This window comes from Maylandia zebra, linkage group LG15 (genome assembly GCF_041146795.1).
Source record: "Maylandia zebra isolate NMK-2024a linkage group LG15, Mzebra_GT3a, whole genome shotgun sequence".
NCBI classification, from domain to species: Eukaryota; Metazoa; Chordata; class Actinopteri; order Cichliformes; family Cichlidae; genus Maylandia; species Maylandia zebra.
This window is the reverse complement of record NC_135181.1, coordinates 11,076,291-11,100,191: the sequence shown is the minus strand read 5'-3', so window position 1 is coordinate 11,100,191 and position 23,901 is coordinate 11,076,291. Positions and strand designations below refer to the sequence as shown.

Below are 23,901 nucleotides of genomic sequence, written 5' to 3'. Positions count from 1 at the left end.
CTCTGGAGAACTTCAAGACATGTTGAGAAGGTAATTTATCAATTTAAATCCACTGCGATGGATCAAGGACTCATCTAAAACCTGCAGGGACACCGGCCCTCGTGGACTGGGATTGGGGACCCCTGCCGTAGAGAGTTCAGGCTATATTGAAGCACAAAGTGGATCATTCCAAATATTGACTTTCAAGCTCTCTAGAATTTTACAGCCTTGTATACTGCATTTCCATTTATATTTGCACATTTCAATAAATTTCTGCAACTCTTTCCCATTTTCCTGGCAAAATATTTAAAATAAAAGAAATGCACTATATATTTATATATAGCTTTTGTTCACATCTGTAGTCTTACACCAACAACTATGTTTTTATATGATGCCCCCCTTGGCCCCAATGGCTATTTTTGTTCAATTAAACAATCTAGAAGTCAGACTTAAAAGGTCCCCTCCATTTGACTTCTTTTGTAGGGTTATGTGGAAAAAATCACTGGTCAGTCAAACTGGCCCCCAGCAGGCTCTTTATCCATAAGGACAGGGTAGCAAGACATCTGGTCTCGTGCCTACATGACTGCAAGAGGAGAAAAGGTATGTACAAACTGCACAAGCACGAGTGCCCTTTAATAAGAATTATCCAAAATTGGCTGACAAAGCATTCAGATTATGAGAAATCCTCGAGCGCATCACATCTGTGACGCGCCAGTACTTTGTGTCTCTTGCCGTTGCGCAAATACTAACATCACCCACAGAAAATCCCAGAGAAAGAAGAACATTGTTCCTCGCATCACTTCTTCACTAGCTGATGAGGATGATTACGCTGCTGACTTTGACTGTGTGGCGTCAGACTTGTCCAATTTTCTACTTCACGCTTCATTTCTTCATTTCAAAGCCACCTCATTTCGAAGCGCGTTCAGCGCTCGTAAACTCTGTGACAGCCTGCCGGATAGACTAAGGTCTCACACGGTCACGATGCATACCTAAGAAAAATATTTCAATTCGTTTACTCATAACAGGCAGATGGAGAGTAGTCTTTGCTGTGGGCTGTGAAATTTGGTTCTGAAAGGGCAGCGAGTCCCTCAGTCCAAAAAACCCCCAAACAGATTTAAAATACAAGAGTGCAGCAGCAACGTGGCTTTGGGGCTCTAAGAAGTGAATGCATATCTGCTCATCGCTTTGCTTGATTAAATTGCCTCACTTGATTGGATGACTGCTTCTAGTCCTCTCCAAGTTTGGAGACATGAAATGGCCTGCTGGGGGTCCCGTAAATCAATTGATTTTGACAACTGTAAAATCTACTGATGATAGTTTGGGAGAAACAGCTCAAAGTGTATTATTTGTAACGTCAATTTTAGCTGCACTAATGTGCTGATCAACCACCCAAACATCAGAGAAGCGCGACCGTAAGAGTTGTGTTCTTCAGTTCAAAAACCAGTTATCATCTCTGTCAGTTATACTCCTCTTTTTTTATTATTAATTCTTGAGTCAGATGTCTTTGTTCTGTGTTTAACATAAATCACTGGAAATGTTTCAGCTTTACCTCTTCTTGTTCTGTAAATTATCTGTTTTATTTTGGGCTTTCTTGGCATTCCCAGCTGCACAGCCACTAAAGTCAACACTGCTTTGCTGGGTCACCAATTTACTGGTACTTCCCTGTCATACAATATACATGGTGGCAACCACTGGTGCCTGCAAATCATATACCAACAGTCATGCTGAACGCTCCCATCCCCTGCACATCTGCATGCCCATGTATATGTTCTTACTATATTTCAGCAACCAAAATTTTAAGGGAGCATCAAGTCCACAAATTAGGCTGCCGACCAGGGTTTGGTCTTTGGGCACCTGGAATAACAGAGCAGTGGCTCTGCCTTTCTATTTATATCACAAACTTGTCTGATCATTGTTGATTCTCAAGTGACTGTGGGATTGAGCTGACGCAGGGCGAAGTGGGTGGAGACCCTGACCCTCAGCTTAGCTTCCTCCTGTAATTAGCGACATGGGTCGCGATTCTCGTCTTAATGGAGAGCGACTCCCACATGTCGGATCAAAGGGTCGGGTGACCGCACACCCTCATTTCACAAGCAAACACACATAGAAAAGCCTGTACTGTATCTAACTCCTGCACACTCACTTTGTTTGCCTGTGCAGACAATAGTGACACAAGTGTTTAGTGAGGGCTGTAACAATAGACGTGTGGAGAATCTAACTGGGTGTGTTTTTACACAGATTGGTCAGGCTGGAGTTATGTCACTTTTGACTGGACTGAGGAACATCACGTGATCTCTGTATCTAACAGTCCTGCGTTTTCTTTTCTCTGCTTGAGTTTCAGCACGCCGACACCTTTAATAGTCGTTTCCGTCTGGTATAGAGAAACTACAGCAGGATGTGGTTACACATGAAAGAGCTTAGTCTTCACAACATGGGGAACCTGTAATCTGGTTTCACACACTTGTAGAACATTCCATGGCAGCAGCTCTGTAACCTTCCATCAGCGCTTTCAGTCGCGTCCCACAGCAAAGCTAGAGGACTCTTAACTCCAACCCTGTGCCTGTCCTTTTGGCCTTGCTCTCAGCAGCCATTCCTGTGTGGTTTCCCACTCCCACCTCTGCCTATTCTGGGACGTGTTCTTTCCTAAGCTCTACTTAGCCATGCTGCCAGCTTCGCAAAGCAAATGAAATGGTCTACGCTCTAAATACATGTTTATAAAATTCCCAAACTTACTGTAGCATTCCTGGAGTAGGCCAACAACAACGGAAAATTCCAGAGTTTGAAGGACTGATTCTGGGCTTTGTTGACAGAATACAATCCTAAAGACCAAAATTTCCTTCAAACGCTTTTTTCCTCCAGCTATGTTGGCGTTCCACCTGTGTGTTTTGTAGTACCTAACCTCCAAATGTCTGTCCACATCTTAGATTTTTATTTTGTTTGCTTAGGAATTTGAATACGGAGGTCTATACTTGTGCCTGTTTTAGCTGTGGGCGCGACAATAAAGCCAGTCTTAGCTTTGTTGTTTGAAGTAATCACGATAGAAACATCAGACGGATGCACTTTTACCTTTCTTCTTTTCTTTTTTTTATACCTGAACTTTTTGACTTAACAACAAGTGACTTTTTTTCTTCCACTGAAGAAAAACAAATCAGTTCAGCTAATGAGGTGATTAATTGATGTGCATGGTCACTTGGTTTAAGAAGTTCCTGAACAGGGGCAGCTGCTGGCCTGGTGTGTGTGTGTGCTTGTATTAAAATGTAACTGAATGTTGTTGGTTTTGGTGTGAGTTTTAGACATTAATATTCTTAAACTTCTTGAAGATTGTGAGGCTGGGCTGTGATTCCCCTCAACACATTTCCATTACTCTTATTAGTTCTTGTGGGCTTCTTAATCAGTGCAGAAAACAGCATCTTGTGCATTAATGAATTTCACATTTTCTTTGCTGCATCAATCCTGTTGCGTAATATCTCAGCTTGAAGCTGTACGATACTTACTTTTTTTCTTTTTTTTAATTTGTTGGGGACAAAATCTTTTGAAAATCTGTTTTGGGAGACGATGTAACAGTAATTTACAGAATGCTGGCATCCCCGCATGGCACAGTTCCCTCTAGGCCATTTAGGCTCTGTTGTTTTATTGGTTTTGTGCATTTTTAAATTAGCTTTGCACTTGTGAGTATAATATGTTTCATATTTTCGGTGATTAAAACTTAAAATCACTGCTGCTTTATGCTGCCCATGATGTGGTATTGATTAATTGGAGTTGGAAATAGTAATGCAGCTGTTCTTAACAACAAGTCCATGGATCTTGTGACTCAGTAATCCAATTAACCATTTAGCTACATACCAATGCAAACCCACACTCCATTAGTTTCCTTGTCAATCAGCCATTGACACAAACACACACACAAACTCACAAAATACAACCATTAACCTGACGATATGCTCAAATGTGAGATTAGTTTAGATTAAATTTGTAAATTTGCTCTTCCTGTAACCTAATAGTTTCTCTACTTGACCTTTCTTGACCCATGTGTCATTGGGACCCACATTCAGCCTTTAGCCTAACAAAAGCTGTCAGAGCAACTTCACTGATCTTTGAAATCTATGGCCCTGGAGTTTTCCTCATGTTAGTGATGGGATTGTTGATTTTAAATCAACCTATTGATCCACAAATTCCCTTGTGAGCATGGGAGAAATCATAAGAGACATAACAGCAGCACTGTGTATTGTTTCCAATTAACTTGCATTCCTTTCGCTAGTTTTTAAAGGACATTCCTTTATGGGCTGTTTTGGGCTACATGTGTTAAGTCATTCTTATCAGATTATTTAGTGGAAAAGAATTATGTCCAGGGCAGTCATAAAAAGTCAGTTTGGGAATTAAAATATTTATTACTCAAGTCCCATTAGACTGTCATTGTCGTCTCTGATATTTGGCATAGGCTCACAGCACAATCAGGTCAATGAGTACAGTTTGTACAGTGGCTCTTTAAGTTGATTTTCCTCTCTCTGTGGGCGGTGGGGGCGGAGGGCAGCTGTCAGCTTTTGCGAGCCTCGTACCCTGGAAAAAATTAGTTCCGATCCTCTATCCAAAACGCTAATGAGAAGCACACACAGGAGGCAGTGAGGGGTTGGAGGTCGCGGTGGTGGCAGGTGGGGGGGTGGTTGTCTATGATGGATGACAGAGGAAGGAACAGAGTCTGTCTGCGTCTCTGCATCCTCACCCTGCCGTGACCTGAAATGCCTCGGAGTAGAGGTGCAAATGTGCGCTTGCCGCTGCATTCCTCAGGAAAACTGTGTAATGCCACGAAAGCGCTACAAAGACGGATGAAAAGATAGAACGAGACTAAGAAACACCTGAGGGTGAGCAGAGTGCAGCTGTATTTATACATCCAGTGCCCGATGAATTAATGAGCCGCGACATCAAACTGAATCCAAGCAAGTCTTATATATAGTAACTACTGTGTGTGTGTGTGTGTGGGAAAGCAAGACAGTCAGGCAGATTTTATGTCACTGTAAGACTAATTACCCAAAGCTTACACACCACTATCTAAAGTGTAAACAGTATTTACAAAGCTATGAACTTCCAGCAGAGTAACATCTACAAGCATGTGCCAAGTGGGAAACTTTGGCCTGAAATAAAACAACGTGTGTGTTCACGCATCATTTCTTTCTTCTTCTGGATCACATTTCAGAGACAAAAGGAGAGATTGTTCTGTTATGTAATATTTCCTCAGTTTATTACTTTACTCAGACTCCACCCATGCACGCTCGCCAGCTTGTCTTTTCCCTTTCTTTCTTGCAGTCTAAGTGCTGTAAATGTGATGGGCAGCCTTTGTGTCTAAACAGGTGATGAAAGAAAAGGTCGCTGTCATAGGCTTGGGCTTGCATTTGGAGCGTGGGCCGAAAGACGGGCACAGATCCTCAGTGTAGGAACAGCCTTCAATGAACACCATTATTCTGTTCCATAAACAGCTACGAATGGAGCTACTTCGACTAGAGCTCTCGTCACAACATCTTCACCTTTAACACTGAAGAGCCATGTGTGGTTTCGACGAATGATGTAGAGTTGGGTCGAGCTGCGCCGTGTGATGCAGGCTTTCACGTGGTTAGATGCGGCAGGGTTTTGAAGCATTTCGGTAGAGGAAGTGGTTAAAGGAAGAAGGGTTTAAAAGACAGGCGTTCGCATCAGTAAAACATATCAGTGGAAACTAAAATGTGATGATTGATGTCACTGATTTCGTACTTTTTATGTTCATGATAGCGATATTTCAGTGTGTTGACAAGTTGATGATCAAAATTTGCTGCAATGGGTTAGTGGCATTGCATGCAATTTTTTCTCCTTGTTACTATTACCTTTCTACAATTTTTACACAACAACTATGACTTCTGAGAAGTCTTTCACTGCCTGAAAAACTCCAAACGGCCAAAAATAAACATACAGAGTCATAAAAGGGAGAAAGTTCAAACATTCACAGCATAGCTGGGAAACATGAACCCTTGGGTCTGCTGGCATCAGCAAAAACTAATTAGAGCCAGTAGTTTGCAAACCTGGAAACCAGTCAGTGACAAAAATCGAGGCGTGCGATAGGACCGCTTTGATCAACTCAACTCCAGAATAGTTTCAGTATATGCACGAGCCTAGGAAGAGAATAGATGATAACAAAAAATGTAGAGATACTCTGGAATGACCTTAATAAAAAAGAAACATCCGATATCAGATCTAAGAATGTGGCTGAACTAAAGCATTCGTGTAGACAATACAGCTCAGGTGTTTTTCTATTTTGATATAAATGAGTCATTTTTACCCTCATGTTATTTATTGATTAGTTTACTTCTTATTTCGTTATAAAATATAATCTCTCCATATACATATATATATATATATATATATAATATGATGTTTTCAGTATTTCAACTTGGATACTTGCTTTTGCAGGTGGATCCACGTATCTGGATGATCACGGACAGCCTGCTCCAAGAGTGAGTCACTGTTATCATGTCTCAGTGTCACTGTGCTTCTTCTCCTGTTTTGTCTAATTTTCCTTTTTTTTTTTCTTTTTTTTTTTTGTCCTGCATTCTCACCTCCCCATCTCCTCACAGTTGCAGTTAAGTGCAGTTAGGATAATGGTTTGGTCTGTGCAAGGGAGCTGCGTGCAAACGCACTCGAAATACCAGCTAGACCTGGCTTCAGTGCTACAGTAATGCTTTGAACGCAGTCTCTCTCGTACACAGAGTGCCGACACAGGGGCCTTGTATTCATCCAGCTGCATGTCTACGGGACTATCTCTCCTCTGTGCTCCCTTTTTCTCTCCTTGCCAACTTGTTTCTGTCTCCGTCGGCCCCTTGTTTATTATCTGCTTCTATAGTCAATCACCTCATTTTCACCTCATTGAATCCCTTTCTTAATTGCTTTATTCACTTTTTAGTTAAAGGAGTCACTGGTGTTTATATTGCCGGGCACAGGATTTATTGCATTGCTAACTTGAGGCTTTATCAAGTATGGTTACGAGGTTTGCTTGTGGCCGATGTGAGCAGCTGTTTGGATTTGGTTAGATCACATCTGGCCTTTGTGAGTTGTGTGTTTCAAACTCGTTTTGGCCACTCAGACAAACCTGGCAGCTGCTGTGTTTGTTTCGTAAAGAGAACAGTGGGGTCTTATTTACAGTACGTGAAACAAACTGTGGCTGACTGGAACACAGTGGAAAGATTGACGTAATTTCCTTTATGCGGTTTTATTTTTTAACACGGTACTGTTATCTGAAAGAAACTTTTTTTTTTACTTAGAGCAAGACCCCACAAGTATTCTTAGTCTCTAAACTGCATAGTGCAGGGTTGATGTCAAGCTTTCAATGTCATATAGGATATTGCAGAAAATGAATTTCAAGTAGGCCTAATAAATTACAAATCGTTTCCATAAGTTTCTCCTGAAGAATGAATAGAGTTGGACAGCTTAAATATGTCCCGAGGCATCTTATTATAATATTTATTATGCAAACACAGAAGCTCTGGAATTCATTTGACATAGAAAAGTGTGAAAAGGGGGAATATTTTTAACTTTTGAAAACAACAAGAGATCATTTAAGAATTGAATCTGTTACTTTATGTCTAAATATATTACCAGATATTATTAAATATCATTAAAGATGTGTACTGTGTCTATAACTAACTTGATATCACAATTTTGCTCACTTTCTAGTTGTAGGTGTTTTACAACAATAAAATCTAAAGCATAGACTGTACATAAAAGATGAACATCTCTGGTTTAACATCTCATGTTGTTTTTCTTTTAGAGCCAATGATGGTGTTCTTGGTAGCTTGGTTATCACGGTGCAGCTTTAAACCGTGTGGATGCATCATAGACACGGACACCCACTCGGTAGACTGTTCATACATTGATTTAACAGAAGTATAAGTATAGGACACTTCTTTCTTGTTTTTTTAGGCTTCATTATCATTATCATTACTATTATTTTCTTAATTTGGCGGTGGTTTATTTCTAAAGTTCCCACCAAGTTCCTAGATTTTTCACTCGGGCTCTGACTTCAAATTAGATGACAGTTGCCATGTGCAACCACTGTAGCAGCTTTGATAACTAAATACAGCCTCCAAATATATAAACTAGGTTGAGTAGTCTGCGCATCTGGAGGCACAGACTAGTGATTATATGTTATTTGCTTGCATTGACTGATTCCATATCTTCTGTCATCTCTTCCCAGACAGATGATGCAACTGCCATGTCAGTGGCAAGCAGTACATGAGCCTCATCTCTCATTATCGTTTTAACATCCCCCTAGAGTTACAGTTGATCTGCACCTTCAGCAGAGGTCTGACATTCCGTAGCATGCGTGTGCAGAAGGTCGAGCTTTGGGTAAATGTGGGGAAAGATTAGAAATCGAGTTGAAAGCTCAGCATGAATGAGGGTGTATGGAAAAACCACGCAGCTCTCAGAATAGAGTTATGAGCCTTTGTGTGTGCAAGCACTACAAGAATGTCCTCTCTACAATTTTTGCACATGTGTGAAATGTATATCCGTCACTTTATGAAACACACTTTGCAGCACTTTTCAATATAATTACATAGTTTATTTAATTGTTAGAATTGTTAGGAGAAGCCATCTGCCCTTAAGCTTTGATGAATTTGTTATTGTATAGATTTGGGGGGGGGGGGCTCAGATATATGCTAGAGGGGACCTCATTATGCTCCATCAAACACAACATGGTGCTTATGAACTTCTGCTGTGGAAGTGCAAAAATGGCATGTTTACTGAAAAGCATAATCTCTTGTTGACACTATTTTAATTGAATTAAATTTTATTTACATAGCGTCGCAACAATAGTTCCCTCAAGGCCTTGAGAGGTACTGCAGTCTGTGTAGTACCTTTACCCCGTGACTGAAGAATCCCAAAATGATGATCTACTCAAATAACACATAATACAACACATAAGCAACAACCTTAATTACATCATATATGCCCATACATTGACAATAAAGACAAACGTTTCAGTGTTAGGCTAATTCTACTGCAGCTTGCTGCAGCATCCCCCTTTATAAGAGGAACCAATAACCAAAGCTAAACTCCAGCATCATATGGAACCCTGTTGCTTATAGAGGCATATTAATTAAACTAGAAAACTTGAAGCATAATCCTAAAGGGCCGTTCAGCACAAGTATCTTATATTAATTTCTCTTACTATCCAAGTTATTATTTATCGGGCTTCCACAGCTTTCTTTTGTCCTGGTTCCCTCCTCCAAAGGCAGATGGCTGCACCTTCCTGAGCCTTGTCCTGCCAGATGCTTCTTCATGTTATAAAATGGAGCTTTTCCTCCCTACTGTTGCCATGTGCTTGCTCAGAGTCGGTCATCTGATTGTTAAGGTCTTCTCTGTATTAATGTAGGGTCATAACCTTATGATATAAAACGCCTTTAGGCAGCTGTTGTTGTGATTCGGCATTATATGATTAAAACTGAGTTGAATTATTCTTGTCTCATTTGTTAAGGCACAAATCAAGTCATTGTTCATTTCAACTAATGTAAAGCATTAGTGGTGCTTATTTAGATACTTTGAAACTCCACTTTTACTGCTACTGAGTGCAGTAAGACTCCCTTTCTCCTCTTTTGGATGAGAGTGAAGAAGAATGGATTGGTCAGTATTTAGAGGAAGTTGCTGAGAATGTCGACTGCACCCTAACACTAATTGCCACCCCTCACTTAGCGATAAATGAGCCGTTGATACTAAGGAGCACTGAACCCAAATCAGTCCTAAATAAAACCAGGGTGAACACAAACAAAGGGCAGGTTAGCAGCATATCGGTGTGTGGCTTTCCTGGAGCAGCTGCAAAAGACAGATGAGTGTGTGTGCTGTGGTCGTAACGCGCAGCCGACCGGGACATTTTCTCAAACTTCCTGTTAGATGATTGAAGATTGAGAAAAATGACCGCTAATCATATTCATATCAGAGATGGCCGGTCCAGCCATGAGAAACTCATAATAATTTATGTGTGTTTTTTGAACTAATGACACATTTCAAACTGTGCAAAAGAAAAAGAAACTCGATACTTTTTTTTTTTGTGTGAATGTGTGGGAAGAATTGTGGAATAGCAAGTAAGAGAGGGGGAAAAGGAGAATAGGAAAGTGGACTGCTCATCTCCGAGTCTGCTTGATATAAGCTAGAGATTAAAAAAACCCATAACAACATGAATATTAACAGGAAAAAGTGTCATTCTCTAACATGATGGGAAACAGCATGGTTACATAATACTTTCTGACAGAATCTTTACTGGCAGACCCTGTGGACATTTCTCCCAGCGTGTATCAGAAACCAAGCTCTACAGAGTGGGAACAACAATAGCACAAGCTGAAAGCTTGCCCTTTCTGTGTTGTCAGTGCCAGCGGGAGATTTGGACTTTTGAAGGCATGTCTGCTGTTATTCCTGTTAGTCAGCAGCAGGATGTTAGAAGTCTGACAGTCATTTGTCATGATATGCTGTCCTGTGAAACACTGAATGTATTTCAGCCTGTAGTTACTTGGCAAACACTGTGGAAAGTTGAACTGCTGTCCAAGAGATCTATTTCCTGTCAGCTCAAAAACTTTTCCCAAATGTAATGATATCGCTCTTTTTCTTTCTTTTTTTTCATATTTTTGTTAGAATAACAAACTTTTCTTGTTAGGTAATAAAAAAACAATCTCTAAACTTGTATAATCTTATCCTAACTGAAGCTATGTTGTCATTTCAGTTCTTTACCTCTTTATCTGAGGGCGTGTTCTCGTGTATTTGAATCAAACGTATTCACTTGCTAATGAAATCCAGGAACAGGCTTTGATTCTGGGACGTATATGCGGGAAGTGATATTGATACGGTGGTGTCATCTTTCCCTTCTGGCCCTCTCATCATTTCTTTCTCCCTCCTTGAACGCTTCAACATCAGTCCTATTGTTTTCTCTGCTTTTCCACTAAATTCTGGCAAATAGTCCGAGAGGCCTTCACTGTTTGTACGGATTCTATGCTGGGGTGGGGCTGCTCTTAGCGGAGAATCAGAAAAATAAGGCTTTGTGTGTGTGTGTCAGGGAGGGGAGGGGGGTGTTCTCACTGATAAATTTTCTCAGAGTGCTTTCATTCTTTAGGGGCCACTTGTGTAAGCCTTGTGAACTCTTAGAGATAAATGCCAAATTAGTGCATTCTTGCTGACCTTGTGCTTAAATGTGTTTCATATTTAAATTACACATCAGCGATAACCTTCCAATGTAAATCATTAGTCAATTTCTTGGAAATGAAATAGACTGGTATCGACAGTTTTAAGTTTGTGAATCATGGATGAGCTAATTGGTGAGTCATGTGTGAACTTCCAAGTGATTTTGCCTCAGTATCGTTTTGACTAAGTTCTGTGGAGGAGCTTAAGGGGAGAACAGTGAAGCACTGTATACTCATATTAGGTCTTTGTGTCTGTTATTTTTAATGTACTATTAATGTGTTGTCAAGGCAGTTTAGTTCAGCTCTAGAGAGAGTAGGTTATAACTAGAGGTCAAAGTTCAGACACAAAGTTACAGGAGAATGTCGTAAGAATTTAATACATTTCCTCATTTCCCTTTTTCTGCTTTTTTCACAATATTTTTTCCTTAGCTGCTTTTTTATAGTCAAAATGGCACAGAGTAAATGCACATTTCACTTATCAACAGTGAAAGTAAAATACAGAATACATGTGTGCGTTTCTGTCCTCGCAGGTACTCCCCTTCCCAAGCCAGGTGATCTATAATCGTGTGGGAAAGTGCGGCAGCCGGACGGTGGTCATCTTACTGAGGTTACTCGCTGAGAAACACCAGTTCAATCTGGTCTCCTCTGACATCCACAACAAAACACGGCTCACTAAGCATGAACAGGTAAGGTAGCCCAGATCGCACTGTGGTCCAGTGATGCATGGATTTAAAAGACTGGTAGAAGATTATGGGGAAGATCTAACATGTCATAACACATTATATTGTGGAACAACAGAAAGAACCAAAAAACTGAACGGAAACAAAAGAGAAAGCACAAAATATAGCAAAATCTATCTTTTTCGTATTATATTTTGTGTGTGTACATGTTTAGATGTTAAGACATCTTTGTGAGGACAGAACATTGTCATGCTACTATACTTGTGAGGACCAACAGTCATTTATGGGGACAATATGCTCTTCCCAAGAGTTTGAAGGCATTTCTGAGGCTCAAAATGTGGTTTTAGTGTCAGGGTTACAATGAGGTTATGGATAGGTTTAGGTTGAAGGTTGGGATTAGGCATTCATTTTTGATGATTAGGGTTATGGTAAGCGGTTAGGGAAAGCATTATGGCAATGAGATGTCCTCGATAAGATATGAAAACGTGTGTGTGTGTGTGTGTGTGTGTGTGTGTGTGTGTGTGTGTGTGTGTGTGTGTGTGTATACAATTCAGAATTGTATAAAATTATGTTGAAAATCTCTTTGGGGTCTTGGAAGCTATAAATAAGTCTACGGTCAGTGAAAGCCCCAAACAATATCCTAGTTCATCCTAAAAAATCATTTGCAGTTCAGCTATGGAAAAAAACGTCCTTTTAATAGTTCATCAAAAGAAGAAAAAAGAGGCACAAGGCTTTAAAATCTGCCAGCTGCTCTTCAGAGCAGTAGATGCAAGCTTAGTACCAAAAATAAGGTTCGCCGAAGCACTACATCTCACATGTAAAACAATACAACAAGTGTACTGTACATTACACAAAAAGATAGCCGAACTATCAAAAGTCTACATTGGAGTCCCTTAATAGCAGTTTTGGATCATTTAAAACAATCTAAACTTAGTTTGCCATGGAAATGTAACTTTTTTTTTTCTTCTCTTCCCTTTTACTTGGACAATTTAATCATCCTGGAAAATATGGGGGAAAAAATGACACTAAAAAATAATTTCTTTCATGTGAGGGTTTGTGGTCTTCAAATCCGTCAACTTTAAACTGTTTCCTAACTCATTCATCATTTGTTTTTATATGAGTGTAGTTAAACAGGTCTAAATCATTTCACTGTTAAACAGCCAGATGATATTGTCACATCCTTCGAGTAGCAGCGTGTGTCCCCCAGGTGAAGCTAAAGCAACTGTGCATTGTTCAAATAACTGTGTGGTCAGTGTCAAATTAACAGCAGCGGTTTATTCAGTGCTTGTTTTTGTAGTTATTGTGAGAAAAAGACTGAAGGATCATGAATCTTCTTTTATTATTTCCTGGAATATCTTGAAGACATGAGCATTGGGTTTACAGAGGAAAAACTGCTTTCCTTTAAAAATACCACAGCTTTTTAAGACGTAGTGCTCAGCCATGCTAGTAGGAATAAGAGTGAAAATGCTAAGGTGTATAAATAATGCCCTTTCTTAAATCTTTTTCTAATTGATATATGCAGTACTGTGCAAAAGTCTTGATCCACCCATCATTTCTATAGATTTTGCTAGGAAAAATTGAAGTTTTTGTAGCTAAAGGGAAAAACAGAGTATGTACAATTCTGAAAATCAGCATTTGGTTGACAACCTTCATCCTTCAATAGACCCTGAACTCTCTTAGGCAAACTTTCTTGTAATTTCTGTAAATAGTCTTCAGGAATAGTTCTCCAGGCTTTTTGAAGGACCTTCAAAGCTCTTCTTTAGATGTTGGCTGCCTTTTGTTCCATTTCCTGTCAAGATGATCCCACACTGTTCTAGTATTGTTGAGGTCTAGGCTCTGAGGAGGTCAATCTATAACTGTTTTTCTATCTAGGTATGGTTTTAATAAACTGGGAGTGTGATTGGGATAATTGAATCAATTTGCAGTGAGTCCTCCAAGTGAAAGGATGAGCCATTATTGCTCAAAAAAATACAGCTAACTTATTGAAAGTGTTTTACCCTAATGATGCTCGCGGTCCAAGACCAGGAAAATCAAGTTATTATTATTCTAGTCTGACCCCACTACAGCATCAGTATCCTTTCCACTTGCCCATTCAGCAAGGTTAATCTTTGAGCAGCAATGAGCCTCTACCTTCAAGAACATAGTTCATGGCATCGTTTTCAGCACCATCTTTTCATTACTTCCACAGTTAGCACCAGGATGCCAGTTTCCGTTTCTTCTATCTTACTTTTTCAACATACTTCAGTATGTTGAAAAAGTTGCAGGCAGCGGGGTTGCCAGATGCAATTTCTCTGTCCTACTTGTTATATTTATCTACTCCAACTTCTAGGACCAGGTTGCCAAATCTTTCTCCATCCCCACAGTTGACCATTCTCCTGGGTTGCGTTTAGCCTCGATAAAACATAGCAACGAGATGCTATCATATACAAGTATTGCCTCAAATGGGATTACGGTGGTCTGTGGCGTACTCTGTCATTTAATACAGCAAGGTGTATTACTGCTGACTGGGTACACTTGTGACAATCATTCCTCATAGTTCAATCAAGAAACTATAGGAAACTGATGCAAATGAAATTGCTCTTAAGTGCCCTTGGCTCATCTTTGGCACCAGGATGCCAGTTGATGTCCCATCATTTCAAGTCTCTTTGGGGCTGCGTTCAAAGAATCTGCATTCTCTGCACCAGCTGGTCTTGTTCCTTTTCTTGCAATAACAAATACATATATGCAGGGAAAACAGATAGATCAAGCATTCCATCTATTAATGACAAGCCAGTGTTGCGCTATGTTTTTGTCCAGCAGGGTTTACAGGCACGCTGTGTTAAGTTAAACATCCAGTGCTTGTCAAACCCATTAACACTCTTTACTCTCTAAACCATTCCTGTCAGAAACCACTGACGACATTTACAAATTAAAAATCTTCTGTACCTCTCTCTGGCACATCAGTCTCACTATATGGCTTTTAAGTGTTGGCAAACTGATGCACTGATTAATTAACAATTCAACCTGCTTCTTCATCAACTTTCTTAGCATAAGTTGCCAGATGTAAATACTGCTTATTGCATTTTCATCATCTGGCTACATTTTAGCTACTGGTTGCTATGTCCTTGAACTACTGAGAGCCAATTCTCCGTTCTACGGATGCCAGCTCTATAAAGTCTGGTAGTGGATCCACATCGATAATAACAAAAAGTGACAACATCCTCCAAGTTCCTCATGCCATGGCAGGAACCATCTAATTCTTACTCTGTGAAACTCAGCAGCATCAGTCTGATAGTCCTCCTCACAAAATGTTCTTCTTACCCTTTCCTGCCCCAATTTGCTCCCTCTTCTGGCACTTGATACTAGCCCTGTGCATCATCTTTCTTGACCAGTCATTCATTGCCACTCTCTCGCTGCATCATTTACACCCTTGCTTATCAGCATAATTACCCATGACAGCTCCTCTAAATCACAAATGTGCCTTCGGTGACCCCGCTTGTGAGTTTAAATGGTATCTTCTTTTAGGAACTTGACATTTAAGATGTCCTCCAACACAAATTAACTCTACACAGATGCCACTCCTTTCACTGGTATTGGGGGGTTTTGCAGGAACTCCAAAGAAGAACCAGTAAGAATTCAAAGAATTGGTCAATATCACTAAACTCTTTCATGTCAGTTCTTAGCTGCCTTTAAATTTGTTCTGTAGTAACTGCAGCTCTGCGTTGGAGGCATAAAGCAAATTGATAAATCCATTTTCATTCATGCAGACAACCTAGCCTTGGTAGAAATATCTATGTGAAGAAGAAACTGCCATCTTTGCTTTTATCTAATGGACCTAAATTGTCAAACTTTCAACAACTGTCCTGAATTTTCATTGTTGCTACTTCATCTCCTATGCCCATCTTTTCCTGTGCATTAAAATAGCAAATGTTACAGTAAATGTTGTCTTATTGGCATCGATGTCATATAAATTAGACACCATTTCAACCGTGTCTACTCATCACAAGCCTTCAGCATCAAATGCATCTTTATCGCTGTCTATCGTTAACTTCTGATCTCCTCTCCCGCAGCATCAAACTTTATTCAAAATATGCTCGCAATCATCCATCATGTATGCATCAATTATGCTCCTGGAGGTTAGGGTCTCCTTTGCGAGCTGCCAGTCCTTACCTTTGTGTGGTCTTACTTCTCTCTTTTTTGTATTGTGGGTTGGAGTAATTTAGAATTATTGTATCATATACCAGTCACATGTACTTTTTAGATTTCACTTTTTCAGTAATGCAATGCTCTTTTAAGCCATCTGGGCAAAAAAGAAATTTAATCATGTGGTTGTGTGGGAGTGCTGCAGTAGTGACTCACATTTGCAGCCTTCTTTCGAAGTAAGGTACTGCTAACCACTTCTGAATGGTCAGCAGACACTAAATATATATAACCATTACTGACCAAACTGATGTAAATATTACACTAATATTGAAACAGTTACTTGTTTGCCCATTCATCAATCTCTGAATGCTGGCTGCACAGACAGTGGCAGAACACGGTTAGTCTCATTAATTCACGGGGTATAAAACATCTTTTTAGAAAGACTGTGCACATTCAAGGGGGGTCCGGTTAAGAGTGTAAGTCTGTGCTTGTGTTTGTGTGTTCTTCTCGCATGTGTACTTCTGTGTTGACTTACGCAGATCCAGACGCATGTCACCTAAGTTTAGAAATGCTGGTCTCATCAGTTGTGGTTCTGGCTCTGGACTGCAGTTTTGGATGGGTTTCCTGCTGGCACTCCCAGTAGTGCTTTAATGGGTTTGCCCAGGGTCGATGCCTTGTTTGCTGATTACCAAAAGTGATGGTGCCATGTTTCTCTGGAACTTTGCAAAGCTGCTATGGGCTTTGAGGCACACAGTATCGTGAACTATCTGTGCACCAGAACAGGCTTAGTGAAAGAGATTTGTGGCATTTCCTGAATAATAATTATAAAAAATAAACGTAAGACCTTTAAAAAACAAGGAGAAAAATTCTTTACCATCCATTTGTCTGCCATCGAAGTCATGATTCCTACCACTGTCTGGCCAAAGATAAGAGTGTGTACCTTACCACACTTACTGATTATTTAGGCTTATAACAAGTTGATTGTGATATAAAGGCAAACTGAACCCAGGGCAGCAGTCAAATCTTTCTGTGGTTCCCCCTTCGTTTCCCCTGATGAGCCCTGTGAGGACACCACCAGAGCTGTGGGGAGGAGGTAGTAGGGGCTCGCAGGGTTGCAGGTATGCCTGGAATCTCAGACCGTCCTCTACTTTCTTTCTGGTGAATGAAAGTGAGATCTGGCCAGACGGACTAAAGGGGTGGGGCGGAAAAACACACAAACACAGCAAACGTGCTAAATGCATTCAGTGCCTGCATGTTAACCTGGGCGCGGGGGTGGGAACATCAGGGGAAAATGTTTTTTAAAATGTACGTTTATATGCGTAATTCAAGTAAAGTAATAAATGCTGTAGAGTGGCTTAACAAATTCCACAGTGCTAATGAAACTCTTACATTTTTTTTACTTTTCTAGCAGGAGAGATCCACAGAAGGGGAAGCAGAGTGAGTGGAAATGTACTGAGCCCAAATCTGATTGGGGCCTCAGATTAACCACTCTCCGTACATAAACAAGTATACATATTACTGTTGCTATCCAAACAGTAAGTCTATGACATAACAGCTGCCTGTATGTAGTTTTTTAAGAGCAGGTCATTCAAACTGTTACTTAACCGATCGGTTCATTTGACTGAGAGCATTTTAAATAAAGACCGAAACTGTAACGACAGGGAACATGACCGTTATAAGTAAGATTTGAGAATCGGCCCCAGTTTTACAGACGTATTGAGAGTATTAAGAAACTGTTTATGCCAATTACAGTAATCTTTATTCTGCGACAATGACAATACTTTACGTCTTAAAGTGAAACCCAACTTACCAAGACTTACTTTTCACTTGTATTTTAAGATTTACTCTTGACGTCATGGATCATGGGAAACAGAAAGAAGGAAAAGTAACGCATTAAAGCAACTTTAACAAACACAAACACTTGAGTCCCAAACTTTTCTTAGCCTTACCTGATGGATGTGAGGAAAGGGTCTTTGCACCTTTCTGCAGGTCATGTATTCAAAAATAAAGTCTTGAAAGAAATTTCATGTAATCGACCTTTCTTTGCCTTGCATTTAGTTTGCTGCTGCTGGTAACCTCTGAAATAACTGTGCTTGGTCTCTCCTGGAGCTTGTTGATGGACACACAAACTCATCACTGAGAGAGTCTTGGCTCATTGACATCTAGCCGCTGTAACCTGGAAGCCAAGATTAAAAAAGAAACTTTCCAACTTGTTAAGGATTTGCCTGCAGCGACATTTTCTTAATGTGCCCATTATTCCCTTGTAATGCATAATTCACCTCCGCTGTCCTTCTGCTGTGCAGTAGTGGAGAATTTTAAATGTGCCAAGTTGGTGTCCTCTTCTCCTGCTGCAGCTTTATAGATTTTCGTTTTCTTCTACAAAGACTGTGTTTTTCTTTTGAAGGGTTTTGTGTGTACTCGTTGCGATAATGATCTAACAGCAGGCACCTCTCCCGGTAGAGTCATGCTCTGTGTATTGCCACTGGATGAAAAAAGGAGGACATGGACCAATGCAGAACACAAAGAAGCCCTTTCAGCCACTCTTTTTTAAAATAAATGAATGAAACCTTGCATGGAATGTAAAAAAACCCCACAACCCAACGACAACAAAAAAACACAAATAAAAACAGACTGATTTATTGAGATTATATTGTTGAAGTTCTCTTGCTCTTTTTCTGCACCTCTATAAAAGGTAGATCTCAACAATCCAGATTCCGCTAGATATGCAAGATGTGGGTTTAAGGTGCTAGAGTCACGTCTTACAGATCCTCATTACCCAAGCACACCATGCTGTTGAATTTGCAGCAATGTAGAATTGCAGATTGTAGACAGAAATGACTATGGCTCTCTGTAGCAACAATATTGTTATTCAGAGGTGACAGTGACAGCATCTGATAAGTGTGGAGTATGGAAGGCATTACAAGAAGAACCAATTATATCTAAATCTATTATATCCAACGCAATGGACAGTCCACAAGAGAGGTGAAGACGAGTGCAGGCAAGGTAGAGTGGGTGGAGATGAGTGTCAGGATTGTGATTTGTAACAGAAGAATAGTGGCAGGGGTGAAAGAGAAGGTTTACAAGCTGTAATGTATGGTTTGAAGATGGCAGCACTGATGAATAGACATTAGGCCATGCTGGAGGTGACAGTTGAAAATGTTAAGGTTTTCTGGGAGTGACTAGGATGAACTGAATTAGAAACGAGTATGTCAGAGGTACAGCTCAGGCTGAGCGGTTTGGAGACAAAGAGAGACAAAGGTTGAGATGGTTTGGGCAGAGGGGGGGAAATTGGGTAGAGTGGAATTGCAAGGAAGGAGGAAAGGAGGATAATCACAGAGAAGATTCACGGATAGTAAAGTTGGATGTGCAGAGGGTTGGTGTGAAAGAAGAGGATGCTAGGGATAGGGTGAGATGACAGATGATTCGCTGTGTCGACAATAAAGGGACAAGCTGAAAGACGAATACAACGAAAAGAAGCAATTATATCACAGCAGTTTTGAGGGCAACCATACAAGTCCCATCCTGAAACCCTATGATGAGCAATTCAGCCATTTGGGTGTTTTTGAAGCAGATATGACAAGCTAGAAGTGGATATCACTCAGAAGTAGTGGGATATAATGAGTTTTTAAAAACAAGATAGGTTCTTACAAAAGGACACCGTTCCTTATCTGACCTTTTTTTCCCCCAACCACAGCAGTCGCCGCTGATAGCCAGTAGAAAATAATACAGATTTTAAGGTGCTTCAATACTGCTTTCAGGAATTGTTAAGTATCAGAAGCTCTGTCAGTCTTTTATATATAGTTAGGATGGAGGAGTTGGGATCACTATGTTTTGTTCCCTTGTTCTCAAATCGCCTGCATTGTTCTGCCATTGAGCTTGTTTCGTGCTAGACATGGTCATGCTGGTTCTCATTATAACCTTGCCTTGAGACCATCTCTGCCCGTCTTCTGCAGTTAATTTTGTGGGTTAGCCTTGCCTCTCAGTACAGTCCTCAGCCTCTATCTCTCTGTCGAAACTGATGGGCAAAGTCACACGCAGACACACAAACACACCTTTTGACTTAAACTTCACATGAATATGACCTCGAGCTGTAATGTGCGGTCTGTTTCCTGGCTTTGCAGTGCTGATTCCTGCTCACTGGTCGAAAGGGCTTTGATATAGAGAAATAGGATGAACTTTATTGCAGTTTTATCACTGGTAAAATGAAAAGAAAAAGTTCCTGAAAACAATGTGTCATGTAATTAAAAGTGACTCTGGTGCAGGAGAAAAGGTCTCCGTAATTTGAGAGACTAAATGAAAGAAAATTAAAGTAAGACGAGACAAATGGGTAACAGAAGCTACTTGGACTTGAGGTACATTCATCTTTGGACTCAAAGTACCAGTGTTTTTTAACTTCCCCTGTGGCCATACTGAAAGACTGGGCCTATAATCTCTTTTACACTTATCTTCTGTCTTTAAAGGCTCAGCTAAATGAACTTGCCAAAGTTAAACTACACAACAGAGACTGGAATGAAGAAAGGCAAATGAGTAAGGGGAAAATAAATTCACAGCTTGCATACAAATAGACAAATGCAGCTTAGTATATTTCAAACTGGAAAAGAGTGCTGCACTCTCACATCTTAAAGTAAAAGCCACTCAAAGTACTTAAATGTCGCTACAAGCTAGCCAATATTTTGAGTCATTGTTCTGTGTTTTTATTATTTTTAAATTAGGCATACTGCATCATTTTCTGATGCAGAGACATAACTTGAATTAAACTAACTTTTTACATGTGTGACTTTGATAACTGGATCTTACATAGTGAATTACTCCAATATGGAACCTTTTATGTGAGGAATGACTAAGATTTTGGATCCAGTTGCTTAGTATTTATGCTATTCTGCACTCTGTAGTTGTACTTTTTGCTTGCCTCTCCATGCAGACCTGGAAGCCCAGTGGGAATCTTTTTATTTCATTTTCTTAATTGATTTATTTGTTCATTCTGCAGAGGGTGGAGAAACTTTGAATAACAGCTTTAGAGGTGTTGGCAAAATCTTGGCTAAAGATCCAAGATGTTGAGGTGATGAACATTGTGAGATGAACAAAACAGTGATATTACATTCTGATTCTTTATTGTGAATCCAGGCTGCCCCATAGCTATTTACATAATGACTTGTTTATTTTATGAGAGGTTATTTGAGGTCAAATATTTAACTAATTCAGATGGGAATTTTTGATTTCTCTTTAAAAAACAAAAATTAAAGATGCTGTTTTGTCTAAATTGCCCGTATCCATTGCAGATGTTTGATTTTATGCATATTCATTTTTTCCCCAGGTGGATCTAATGAAAAATATCAGCAGTATTCCTCAGCCATTCCTTTATACCAGACACGTTCACTTCCTCAACTTTACAAGGTAATGTCTACAAAAGTATTTCATCAGTGTTGGCTAAAATGTGGGGTTGTTTTTTTTTTGTTTGGGTTTCTTTTTTTGGTTCTTACTGAGTGCTTTTTATTTATCTGTGTCAGGTTCAAGATAGAGCAGCCTGTGTATATCAACATAATCCGGGATCCCATCAATCGCTTCCTCTCCAACTATTTCTTCCGTCGCTTTGGTGACTGGAGGGGCGAGCAGAACCACCTAATCCGAACTCCAGGGATGAAAGATGACGAGAGATACCTGGTGAGAAGCTTTTCTGCAGAGATACATTTTATTTTTGAAAAGCCTTAAGTGCACATGGACTTACTTGCTTAAAGTTCTCGTAGATATGCGTCTTATGCTTTGGGTTTTTGGGCTTTCGTTTTTGATGAAACAACAAGAAACCAAGCTGGTGAATAAATGTATTGCTTTTCTTATAAACAAAGAGGTTTGAACTCACCACAGCCTCGGAGACTAACAAAAAGGAATCATTACCAGAGCGGCAAAAACTGCGGTTCTTCAAAGCTGTTTGCTACTTGAGGCTGGCTGCAAAAGCAAAAGAGTTCCCATAAACTCCAGTGTCGAAATGGTCAACTTTACAGGAGAAACATGTTTACGGCATAGTACAAAAAATAGTTTTGGCCTCTCGTGCTACGCTTCAGTTCACTAGAAGGCACCACATCCTCAATTTGATTTGATGGTGATTCTTAACAGAGAATGACAAGTGGCATAAGGATAGACCGAAGTTTGAGACAGCAGTTTGTGGAAGGCCTCAGTGAGGAGTGGTGGCTGCTCCCAGGCCTGGCAAATCCCCAAATACTAATGAGAGGCGTGAGAGCTGAGAAAAGTGGGGAAGGGTGGGGCACAAAATCGTGAACTAACTTATAGTGTAGGAAGGTTTATATAGCCGTGGAACCAGAAGGGGAGTGTATGAGGTGTGATCCCGAACCTGAAATTCAGATAAATAATCTAAAAGACAGTTGTTGAAGAGGTCATTCCTAACTGTTCAATTCAGTTCGGCCCCAACGATCAGATAACCCCCTGTGAGCAAGCACTTGGCGACAGCGGGAAGGAAAACCTCCCCTTTAACAGGAAGCAACTAGTTTGGGGGGTATTTGATCTGAACCTCTATTGTGGTTTAAGTCTCTTAGAATGGTTTTAATGCAGTTTTTGTTCACAAAATAAAGTAGGTCAATGGTAATAAACATGCTGCCTAAGTAGTCTGTGCTCAAGTTGTTTTTTTTTAAAGATCTTATTAATATGGTAGACCTTTATCACAAACTGGGCCACATGGCCATGACTAAAAAAGGGAGATGCACACAAATGCCAATTAAAAGACTGTTTTTTCATTTATAACAAACAAGTAAAGAACTTCATGCTGTGTTTAGTCAGTATGATAAGAAGTGTAAATAAGTGCATTGGCAAAGAAATGGTGTATGCAGTGTCAGTTAGTGCAAAAAACCCAGAGTCTACCTGCTGTCAGTCACAAACGGTAAGTTGCTTAAAACATTTGCCAGTCCCCAACAATTATTTGTTCACCGATTTAATAACCCCAGTAAAACTCGCTCCTCCAGCAAAACTTACCAAACCCAGCCAAGTATTTTGCAAGTCTATCTTGCTTGTTGCTCATGTTGCATTTGCTCAACTGTCCTTTGTTTAACAACCTCCAGCTTGTCCTTTTCCATTTCCAGCTTTTGCCTCTCAATCTCCAGCTTTGCTTTTCCTTTTCATATGTCATTTGCAACAAAGTGAGTCATTTACATAATTTCCTTAGGGGTTAATAAATTATTCTGACTCTGATGATTCTGATTCTGCTGTTCAAAAGCCAGGTTTCCTGGTGTAACCACACGTGACAGTATTGATGTGTGATCAGCTCTCATTTGCACAGCCACTAACTCTCCTATTTCAGTCAGCTGCAAGTTACTCTCAGAGTTTGTGTTTTCTTTATGACAGTTATCACCAAGACCAGTCAAATCAAGTTCATAATTGTCTGTAAATATCAGAAGGTGAACTTTTGTACAACAATCCAGAAAACCGTCTAATGGTGATGCAACAAATTCCTCCATCCCTGCCATGATTCAGTCTAAGACCCAGGAAGAGAGGGGAAAAAAACAAAGCCAGCAAACAGCATTGCCCCAGGTCGGTTAGTACATGAAAGATACAACATGTCCCTGAACCAAAGCGGAAAAGCCTCCTTCTGCTTACCTACTTTATGAACCCTAGTCTTCATTGAAATTAGAGGTGAGCCATTTAAACAGCAGCAAGCTGGTGACTCACCTGACACAACCAAAACAAAAAACCTACAACTAGCACAAATGGGCCACATTGATATGCACCTACTATACTAGAGAACCATGCAATCACTGCTAATAGCTCACACCTGCCCAGGTGTCCACCCACACACACACACACACACACACACACACACACACACACACACACACACACACACACAGCAGTAGCTGTAGGATCAAAAACTTACCAGACAGACACAGTTCAAATTAACCAAACAAGTCAAATTCAAACAACTCAGTTCT

General features: G+C 40.1%; 1 protein-coding gene across 2 annotated transcripts in view; it reads left to right on the top strand.

The window, feature by feature from the left end:
* usta (uronyl 2-sulfotransferase a) overlaps positions 1-23,901 on the top strand; it is a 59,287-nt gene that overhangs the window by 25,620 nt on the left and 9,766 nt on the right. The window contains exons 2-6 of one of the 2 annotated variants that reach the window (XM_004541751.5): positions 463-579; positions 6,415-6,458; positions 11,696-11,851; positions 21,282-21,361; positions 21,475-21,628. In XM_004541751.5, the coding sequence (XP_004541808.1) occupies positions 463-579; positions 6,415-6,458; positions 11,696-11,851; positions 21,282-21,361; positions 21,475-21,628 (551 nt within the window). The remainder of the gene's footprint in view (positions 1-462; positions 580-6,414; positions 6,459-11,695; positions 11,852-21,281; positions 21,362-21,474; positions 21,629-23,901) is intronic. The other variant, XM_004541752.4, reaches the window with a different exon arrangement.